The sequence below is a fragment of the Nerophis lumbriciformis genome, linkage group LG24, assembly GCF_033978685.3.
Source record: "Nerophis lumbriciformis linkage group LG24, RoL_Nlum_v2.1, whole genome shotgun sequence".
Lineage (NCBI taxonomy): Eukaryota > Metazoa > Chordata > Actinopteri > Syngnathiformes > Syngnathidae > Nerophis > Nerophis lumbriciformis.
In genome coordinates, this window is record NC_084571.2 from 4,116,424 (window position 1) to 4,127,500 (window position 11,077).

General features: G+C 44.6%; 1 protein-coding gene across 4 annotated transcripts in view; it reads left to right on the forward strand.

Moving 5' to 3' along the window:
• setd1a (SET domain containing 1A, histone lysine methyltransferase) overlaps positions 1-11,077 on the forward strand; it is a 35,579-nt gene that overhangs the window by 19,792 nt on the left and 4,710 nt on the right. For all 4 annotated transcript variants that reach the window (XM_061981346.1, XM_061981345.1, XM_061981348.1 and 1 more), the window contains exons 8-17: positions 1,733-2,713; positions 2,793-2,948; positions 3,025-3,109; positions 3,204-3,346; positions 4,584-4,623; positions 4,699-4,882; positions 6,248-7,529; positions 7,901-8,243; positions 8,338-8,519; positions 10,227-10,337. In XM_061981346.1, the coding sequence (XP_061837330.1) occupies positions 1,733-2,713; positions 2,793-2,948; positions 3,025-3,109; positions 3,204-3,346; positions 4,584-4,623; positions 4,699-4,882; positions 6,248-7,529; positions 7,901-8,243; positions 8,338-8,519; positions 10,227-10,337 (3,507 nt within the window). The remainder of the gene's footprint in view (positions 1-1,732; positions 2,714-2,792; positions 2,949-3,024; positions 3,110-3,203; positions 3,347-4,583; positions 4,624-4,698; positions 4,883-6,247; positions 7,530-7,900; positions 8,244-8,337; positions 8,520-10,226; positions 10,338-11,077) is intronic.

Genomic DNA, 11,077 nt, shown 5'->3' on the forward strand with positions numbered 1-11,077 from the left:
ATTTAGAACAGAAATACCATGGTCCGTAAACCAGGCACGGGTAGATTTTGCGCTGTGTGCAGGCGCCAAGTCCTGTTGGAACTTGAAATCTCCATCTCCATAGAGCAGGTCAGCAGCAGGAAGCATGAAGTGCTCTAAAACTTGCTGGTAGACTGCTGCGTTGACCCTGGATCTCAGGAAACAGAGTGGACCGACACCAGCAGATGACATGGCACCCCAAACCATCACCCAACCATGCAAATTTTGCATTTCCTTTGGAAATCGAGGTCCCAGAGTCTGGAGGAAGACAGGAGAGGCACAGGATCCACGTTGCCTGAAGTCTAGTGTAAAGTTTCCACCATCAGTGATGGTTTGGGGTGCCATGTCATCTGCTGGTGTCGGTCCACTCTGTTTCCTGAGATCCAGGGTCAACGCAGCCGTCTATCAGCAAGTTTTAGAGCACTTCATGCTTCCTGCTGCTGACCTGCTCTATGGAGATGGAGATTTCAAGTTCCAACAGGACTTGGCGCCTGCACACAGCGCAAAATCTACCCGTGCCTGGTTTACGGACCATGGTATTTCTGTTCTAAATTGGCCCGCCAACTCCCCTGACCTTAGCCCCATAGAAAATCTGTGGGGTATTGTGAAAAGGAAGATGCAGAATGCCAGACCCAAAAACGCAGAAGAGTTGAAGGCCACTATCAGAGCAACCTGGGCTCTCATAACACCTGAGCAGTGCCAGAAACTCATCGACTCCATGCCACGCCGCATTAACGCAGTAATTGAGGCAAAAGGAGCTCCAACCAAGTATTGAGTATTGTACATGCTCATATTTTTCATTTTCATACTTTTCAGTTGGCCAACATTTCTAAAAATCCCTTTTTTGTATTAGCCTTAAGTAATATTCTAATTTTGTGACACACGGAATTTTGGATTTTCATTTGTTGCCACTTCAAATCATCAAAATTAAATGAAATAAACATTTGAATGCATCAGTCTGTGTGCAATGAATAAATATAATGTACAAGTTACACCTTTTGAATGCAATTACTGAAATAAATCAAGTTTTTCAAAATATTCTAATTTACTGGCTTTTACCTGTATATATTAGGGCTGCAACCAACAACTAATTTGATAATCGATTAATCTGTCGATTATTACTTCAATTAATTGATTAATAATCGGATAAAAGAGACAAACTACATTTCTATCCTTTTCAGTATTTTATTGAAAAAAAACAGCATACTGGCACCATACTTATTTTGATTATTGTTTCTCAGCTGTTTGTCAATGTTGCAGTTTATAAATAAAGGTTTATAAAAAAACTAAGAAAAAAAAGTAAAATAAAAAGTAGCCTCTGCGCATGCGCATAGCATAGATCCAACGAATCGATGACTAAATTAATTGCCAACTATTTTTATAACCGATTTTAATCGATTAGTTGTTGCAGCCCTAATATATATATATATATATATATACATATATATATATATATATATTTGTTTATTTTATTTTTTATTTTTTCAATCGAAATCTCGTAAACTATAAATTGATTTAGAATCGGAATAAATACAAATCACGATTTGGATGTGAATCGATTTTTTTGTACACGGCTAGTCACATTAGAGAACATTAGATGTGATTGACAGTTGTCTGTTTTAATGTAGGCGCTAACCTCTTTATGTACATTATAGAGTCATAGATCAGTTTTTGTGATGGGGGCTCTACCAATTTAAAGTCTGTTTCCTTTCAGTCGTCCCCTCATTCCTCGGGAGAGGACATGGAGATCTCCGATGAGGAGGAGGAGGGGGAGGTGACCATCACAACGGTGACCACCCACCAGCCCTCCATGACCTCGTGTTCCTCGCCAGCGTCATCCCAGGCGCCCATGCCCTCGCAGACGACGGACATCTCGTCTTCGCCCCCGCCCGTCTCGGACTCTGCACAGCACTTTAGTACTTCCATGCACCCACCCATCCCTTCCTACCCCCCACACCTGCCTCCGCCGCCTCCTCCGGGCTACTCGCTGCAGCCTCCCCCGCCTCCCGGAATTCCGCCGCCTCATATGGAACTGCACCCTGAGTACCCGCCGCCCATGCCCCCCCATATGTATGACTATGCCAGCTCCATGGAGCTGATGAACCAGTACACGGGCGGTGCCCCCATGTCCTTCCAGATGCAGACGCACATGTTGAGTCGCCTGCACCAGTTGCGCATGTCGTCGTCCAACGGCACGCCAGGTCCAGGCGAGGCCGCCACGGGAGACTACGCCGCCTACCATCTGCACACTGTGCCGCCACCGTCCCACCCCTACATGGACCAAGAGGGGAGCGGGGAAGCTGCTGGTCATTACAACCAGGACCCCCGCTACATGCCGCCACACATGCCCTACCCTTACACCGACCCGCACGGCGCGCAAATACCACCGCCTCACCTCCCGCCTCCCCACACCACGTGGCCGCCGCACGTATTAGCCGCCCACTACCCCTCTTACATGCCTCTGCCCGCCTATGGCACCATGCCGCCCGGGGAGGGGGGTGAGTATCAGACCCCTGGGGAGGAGATACCCTTGCTGGATGACAACCCTCACGAAGCCACGGTGCAGATGGTGCTCGCCACTCTCATCCAGGAGATGAAGAACATCATGCAGAGGGACCTGAACCGCAAGATGGTGGAGAACATCGCCTTTGCCACCTTTGACGAGTGGTGGGACAGGAAGGAGACAAAAGCCAAGGTAGAGAAGGGTCATAGTTTGTTTTGGCTTTGGCGATTTCAACTGGAGTCTCAAAGTGGACTTTTTTTCCTTTTCTCAGCCCTTCCAGACAATGGCAGCTTTACGTGATGACGAGAAGAAAGAGGAGAAGGTGAGCCGACCTCGCGAGCCTCTCACGTCTCTTGTGGACTGGGCGAAGAGCGGCGGCGTGGAGGGATTCTCTCTGCGTGGAGCGCTAAGACTGCCCTCCTTTAAGGTAACACTTGGCACACTGATCAGACCGTGACTCGAAACGTAGACCTCCAGATGAACACGACTGTTGTGGTGTTCAGGTGAAGAGGAAAGAGCCTCAGGAGCTCCACGAGGGAGACATGAAAAGGCCGCGACCTTCCACCCCGCCAGACGAGGACGACGAAGGTTCGTTTTGCCTCGCTCATGTCGTCATTTTATATGGCGCCTTGGTGTATTGGAGAAACAGGACGGCCGCCTGACTGCCGCATCTTGTTTGCAGCTGCTGATGGAAGGACGCCAGACGCCGTCAGACACGGAGTTAGAATGGACAACAAGAGGAGGAAAAAGAAGCCCAGAAATCGCAAACCTTGGGAGCTAGACAGCGAGGGAGAGGAAACATCGGATGGCTCCTCCTCGGAAAAGGTAAAAATAAACATAATTGTATCCTTTTTTTTCACAAAGGTGGGTGGCAGCAGTGCCCAATGAATCAACACGCAGGCCAGGAATTACGACAAAGTATACATAGCCCTCTTTTTACCGTGAATACGGTACGTATTGAGGATATTTCATATACTCAAGTAGAATAAGAAGTGGTAGTCCGCAACTAGCTGGACAAATACAGATTACCTAATGAATATCAGGGTCTAAATAACATTTCAATTTAGGGGGGGGTGATAAAATTTTCAAGCCCAAAGGGGGCAGGCGTGACTAAATAATTGAGAACCACTTTACTCGGCCATTCGTACCGAACTGGACTTCATGCCCCTTCCTCTCCTGGCCCCTGCTGGCCTGAGCTCACACAAGCATGTTCGCTTGTCCGTCACTTCTATATTGCTGTATCAAAAAAAAAATCTTGTCTTATATTAGTCATTTCGATGAACAAAATAAAGCGTTTATTCTGCTGTGTTCATTGAATTTCTATGACTTGGCCTTTTTGGAGTCGTTTTAAATATATGTTTAGTGCACTGCTTCTTAAATATTTTTTTGTTACGCTCCCCATTCTCCACCATGACTTTAAATAGTATAATTTGTCTATAAAATTGTTATAACTTTACCTCTGCATAACATTGTAAGCTTATTAACATGAAAGGAAACACACTGGTCTATCCTCGTCTCCTACCATGGTTACAGTGAAGCCAAGTACTACATACACTTCATCATATTCTGGTACGGCAAAAAAAACATGTTCCCCGAGGTCACACACCCTGGCATCGCACCGTGCCCCACTTTTTGAGAAGGACTGGTTTAGTGCAAGTTTGCTGCTGTCATTAATTTTTGCAAGATGAGTGATTGCATCAAATAAACTCGAAAAACACTCGTAGATCGCTGACCTCAACCCAATATGTTCCAATAGTAAAGAATCATTGGAAAAATGATATACAGCGATACGGGTCGCCCCTTAAATGTAATGACTTTTTTCGTATTACATTTCTGACATTTCCAGAAAGTTTACTCAAAATGTGTTCATAACTTTTTGAGCTATCGATAGCGGAGTGAAAGAAACAGAGTGAACATTCTTGTCAGTCATCCACTCTCTTTGTCTCTGTGGGCCAGTGTATGCACTCAGAGAAGTTGAGGCTCGTAACGTAAACGTAAGGTAACAGTAGAAATGATCCGCATCAGCCCCAAACTTTTAATATCAACTCTTTTTTTTGTGCAGGACGATGAGGAAGTGGAGGCGAGTGGAAAGGATTCTGATGGTAAGTAAACCCTCCTTTTGCGACGAGATCGTTTTCTTTTCCGCCTAGCAGAAAGTACACAATCCTTTTTTCCAGATGACGCTCTCAGTGTCGACAGCGACGACGAGAGCCTTTCCTCGTCCTCTGAGGACTCGTCATCATCCGGATCCTCATCTTCGTCTTCCTCTGAGGATGAAGAGGAAGGCGAGCGGCCCGACAGCGACGGCACTGACACCATGGACGAGTCCACCATGGACAGCACCACGGAAAAAGATGTCCCGTACGTTTATGTGTCACTCTCTTTAAAAAGGAATGAAGATTGGGGGTTGGAAATCTTTGGTCACCTCACGATTCTATTCTGATATTCGGCGGTGATAATTTGATTCAGAATCAATTCTCCATTCAAACTAATTCTTGCAATGTATTTGGTATAATAATTATAATAAAAGCTTTTTGTCACAGGTTGCAAAACGTCCGGTTGCGGACATATACGTGTAGCAAAAAAGCATGGAGATGGCCTCAAAATGTATAAAAAAAAATAAAAAAAATCTATTTTGGAAAATTATGAATCGACTTAGAATCAGATTGAATAAAAATCACGATTCTGATGATAAACAAATTGATAAGACGATGCCAAAATAATTTCCGATACATGTAATTAAAAAAATATATTTTAATGGATTTATTTATTTTTCTTTGCCGAAAGTAACAGCAAGTTGCAAAGCAAGGTTGGTTGCATTAACAAAGGCACTCGCTAACCAAACAACGCACATCGTTATCAGTGGGAGTGACACGCCAATCAGGTAACAGTATCAGCTATTTATGTCTGTTTGCGCCGTCTTGTTGTCTCATGGCTGATTCTTTCTTTGCACAGAGTGAGAATATAAAAATTTGTGCTGCAAAGAGTGAAGAACTTGTCGATAAAACAGGAAGTCTCCTGGTGGTAGTTATTTCTTGTTTTTTTTAAACGGAATGTGGTCAGACCAAGACGTTCGTAATGGGTAATACCACACCACCTGAGCCGCGCTTACCTTCTCGAGCAAAGCTGTAACTTCCTGGCACTAAACATGCAGAAAGTAGTTCTTATTTTTGCACCTTCATTTTATGAGGTGTTAAATGGGATTTTAAAATGTTGTTAACATTAATTGTTTAAATGTTTTTCCATGGTTGTGTTGACATTTAGGTACGACTGTATTTTGTTGCCTCATTCCTGTCAGAATTTTAAGTGTGATTTAAGCATTAAAGGAGTGGGACTATCTAGGACAACCTGCAGTGTGCTCAAATAACCACCAGGGAGCATCTTTGGGCAGATAATACTGTATCATCTCTTTCTCTTTCGGACTTATCAAATCTTATCAGGTCGGTAGTGCATTTTTCACCTAATCTTCACTCACACTTAAAGTGAAGGATGAAAAAACCTAGTGTTGCCTAATGAATGTTACATTTTAAATAAACATTCAAAATATTTGTTTTTTCTTGGTCCTTATTTTTGATATCAATAATCAAAATATCAATCATTATCGACCAATATAAAACACTTATATCGTGATACAGTTTTAGCCATATCGCCCAGCTCTATTGAATATCATGTTTATTTACCAAAAAAAACAGCGTCGATGACAACATGCATTTGTGCTTTTTCTAGAGAGACGATCTCTCCAAAGGCAGCAGTGAAAACTGGTGACGCCAAAGAAAGCAAAGTGGATACAAAAGCACCCTCCAAGCGACCGCCATCACCGCCATACCCCCGCCCTTCGTCCCCCGTCGTCCTTGTGCCCCCTCTTAAAAAACGCAGAAAGACCGTCTCCTTCTCCACCGAGGAGAACAGCAAAACACTGTCGTCAGCGCTGCCACTGTCTCCACCCCCGTCCCAAACGGCAGGCGAATCTCCAATCCTGCTCTCACCCAGCAAACCCTCAGAACCCCGCGCCGCTGCCGCACCCCCGACGCGTCCTGTTCATGGTATCCAGCTGCTTCCCTTTGCCTCCAAACCGGGCGAAGGCAACGCCCTCATCGTGCCGCCGTGTGGAAGAACTCCAGATTCCAATGAGCCCAAAAGGACACCACTGTCCCCTCAGGCCACCCCCACCAAGGTGCCTAGCAAACGGGGCTCAGGCAAAGACTCCCCCAAATCCTCCGTTCCTCCCGTCATGGTATGCCGCACTGTGCAGAACCTCCCCTTGGACCACGCCTCCATGTGTAGAATGGCTTTCGAGGAGGCTCCCCCTCCATCTCCCGTCAGCAAACGAGGCAAAGGAAAGTCCCGGACCACGAGCATCACCTGTCACCCCCTCAAAGAAGAAGCCGAGGACGAGGACCACCAGAGGCTGAGACTGCGGGAGCAGCTCGGAGCGTCCAGCCTGCTCCAGCTGGCCTCTGCCTCAACCGCCGACCTCTCGGTCCTGGCCGACGTCGCCCTGAAGATGGACCCCGAGGCTGGAGACTCTGAGGAGACGGAGACATCGGATGAGGCAGAGGAGCAGAAGATGGAGGGCAGTCTCTTCTCGGGGGAGGCGCTGTTGCGTGTCATGAGCTTGGAGAGCGTGGTTGTGTTCATGGAGCACAGCTATTCCAAACCGCCTCTTTTCACGGGTGCACCAGCCCCCAAAAAGACCTCCTCCAAACTGGACTCGTCTGTGCTCGTCCCAGCAGACCTCAACACCATCTCTGGGGTGTTGGAGGCGCCAGAGGAGGTCATCGGCGAGGCGCTGGACGGTAGAGAATATTTGGGACTACTGTGCCCGACTGATGAGTCGAGCCCCGCTACAACTCCTTCAGCCAAGAAGTCGGCGGCAAGCAAAGCACTGGAACTTGAAAAGAGCAAAAAGAAGAGAAGTAAAGACAAGGACAAAGAGAACCAGGAAGTTATTCCCACAAAACAGCAGGAGCAGCAGCCAAGCAAGAACCTGAAGAAGCGGAAACTAGAGGTGTGTTTTCTTGGTGCATTGTCAATGATCTGTCACTTTATTAGTTATTATTGATATAATACGACATATTAAGTTAAATTACCACTGATAGTCACACACACACACTAGGTGTGGTGAAATTACTCTCTGCATTAGACCCATCTCCTTGTTCCACCCCCTGAGAGGTGAGGGGAGCAGTGAGCATTCTAACCTACATTAGACACACATTCAATGCAAGACATGCATCATCAGATATTATCTAATTTGGTCAAAATTGCATTTCATCTCCATGTAGACCATGTGATTTCACTGACCAATCAGCTGCCAGTTAGCATCCATGCTGCTGTACACGGTGACATGGTAAAGAACACTCTCTCTCTCTTTCTGTGCAGGACTCGGACCTGGAGGAGGAGGTAGACGTGGAGGAGCTTGAGTCTGGCGAGCTTTCGAGCACAGACTCAGAGGAAGAGGTGGGGGAGGAGGTGAGGAAGAGCGAGCGTCTCTTCCTGCAGGAGGCCGGGGTGACGTCGTCCAAACGCGCCCCGCCCCCCGAGCCCCCGCCGATGAAGTACGACAACCGCAGCGAGTTTGAGCAGATGACCATCCTGTACGACATCTGGAACTCGGGCCTGGACGGCGAGGACTTGATGCTGCTGAAGAAGACGTACGAGAAGCTGCTGCAGGACAACCACTCATCCGACTGGCTCAACGACACCCACTGGGTCCAACACACTGATATCCTTACCATGATGTCCTTGTTACTAATAGCTCACATTGTGTGACGCGTTTATTTTATTGGTTGTGTTTTGGCCTTAACGCCGAGCCGCACTGACCAACTTGCCAAACCCTCGGCGTAAGAAGAGGAACGCGGACGGGCAGCTTCGACAGCACGTGACTGGTTCTGCCAGGAGCGAGGGCTACTACGCCATCAGCCGCAAGGAGAAGGATGTCTACCTTGACCTGGACCTTCCCGAGCAGGTCATACGGGAGGTGGAGAACGTCGACAGCTCGGTAATTACATGCACCTGTAAAGCCATGCTTGACTTTGACCAGCAGAGGGCGCCATTTGCACATGCCCAACTAGTTTACTGACCAAAAACTCCAAGGTTTGGAGCATCCATGCATCCAATACAGACTAAATTAAATTGAACAGGTTTCCTTAGGTGGGAAAAGTTAGCTCATGGGTGAGGCTAGCAACAATTTTTTTAATGGCCCGCGGCACATTTTAAATATACTATTAATAAAAAAAACAAAAATATAAAGTGGTATAAAAGAGCTAACAGGTGAAGTGTAACCAGAACAATTCGCATTCCGGCTATTTTTTTCTTTAAAACTGTCATTGCTCAAAAAATAATAATCAAAAATCGATGTTATGAATTATTGACCTATTCAAGTCTCAATTACTTAAAATCAAATATTCTAATTTGAAATCTATTTTCTTGGGAAAATATTGCATATTTTTGTGTGTTTGCCGTATAAAAAACTAAGTTTTCTTTTGCAAAAGGTACATAAATCAAACATTAAAAAAAACGTGAAAAAAAAATTATAATGAAACTTATAACCTATGGATAGATCTGCAGTTTCTCTGAAGACTTAATTATTGAAATTATTCATAAAAAATAAAAGTATGACTTATTTTTAACACTTAGGAGTTTGGCCCTTTTGGATCCTCAATTTTAGTGGGACTTTTTTTTTAAATTGTCATTGCTAAAAAAAATAATAATTAATGGTGTTATGAATTGTGGACTTATTTAAGGCTCTAATTACTTCATGTCAAATATGTCACTCTGGTCAGTTTTTTTGGGGGGGAAATATTGTATATAGTGTTTTTGCCGTTAAAAAAACTGTTGTTTTTTTTTACAAAAAGGGCCCAAAACACAAACACATCGTCAGACCTGAATTGAACTAGAGTTTTAAGCGTTGAATAAAAAAATGTATATTAAATATTTTTAACATTTTTATGATGAAGACCCAATCTTGAGGGGAGCCCTGAAGGTTAAAAAATGAATATATTGTATCCATTTTGAAAATGAAAAATATCAAAATGGCCTCTGTATGCTTTAATTTTTCATTGTGTGGAAAAAGTTTGAACACCCCTGATTTGCTTGGTAATATTTTTGGTAGCTTTTAAAGCTGCTGGACTCACTACTTGTATTTTGTAAGTCAAGCAATTCAAGTTTAGTTGCCTCATTAGAATGAAGATGTTGTCAATGCCCTTTGCTTTTGTTTCTGTTTGGCATAAAAACAAACATCATCAGCATGCCTGAGAGGCTGCACTACAGCTTTCTGGCTCATGTTGATGTAAGGTCAGCTGCATTGTGTAGAAATGGGAGGCTAAAGAATTCTGTAAGAGCGACACAATTGTGGCGAATTCTTGGCCTTTGCAGGTTGCACACACATTCATCAGGGGGTCTGCTGGCTACAACAAAAACACTTGTCAGGGATTCAATTTGGAGGAAAAAAGTGAGTCCGACCTGAAGTCAGTGCACTGAGATGCACTGTTGGTTTTGGGATGACCTCCTGCATGTGCGGGAGAAAAGTTTCGCAAGTGATTGATTGAGCAAATCACGATAACTCAAACACTCACTAAGGAGGTTAGTCTTATCAGCTCTGAGGTCAAAGTTATTTGGTTCACTCTCCTCCATCTCAAGGCCACGTGATAACAAAATCACATCGTGCCGGTATTATTTTCTCACTAACGTTGTGCTTTCATGTCAGGGCACCAACCGGGCGCTGTCTGAGAGGCGCTCTGAGCAGCGACGCCTCCTCACCGTCATCGGCACGCCGGCCGTCATGGACTCTGACCTGCTCAAGCTCAACCAGCTCAAGGTACACACGCCCACTCGGACAATTACCACATTCTTTCCATGCGGCCTGAAACCAGATGACGTCGTAAAAGCGTGGGTTTGCTTCATTCAGTCCTTTTTTTCCCCCCCCAATGCGGGTCACCTCATGTCCTTGCACAACAAAGAGTGAACATTGCGATAACGAGCACACCGTCACGCAGGAAATGAGAACACATCTTCCTGAAGAACACAATGATGTCGTTTGTCACTTTGGGCTGGGCGATATGGCTGAAAACTGTATCACGACATAAGTGTTTTATATCGGTCTATTGATATTTACTGATATTTTTTATGACCAATGGAAATAAGGACCAGGAGGAAAATATATTAAATGTAAGCCTTTTTATGTAAAATGTAAACAACAATCAATGTTCACAAAATTGTAAAATCAACACTTGACAATAAGCTCATGAATTAAGGAATACGTAAGGAATGCTCAATAAAGTGTAACAAAATAGTGCAAAGTGTGAAAATGTACAAGAGATACATGAGAAGAACTATTTTCTGCAGGTTTAGTGCCAGGAAGTTGCAGCTGTGCTCTAAATGGTGAGCTAACGTGGTGTGATATCATTTACAGACTACATTGGTCTTATAAAAAAATACAAAAAACTGTCATACTGTGCAGGTGACTTCTAAGACTTAGACTTCCTTTTTATTGTCATTCAAATTTGAACTTTACAGTACAGATAAGAACGAAATTTCGTTACATAAGCTCATGGTAGT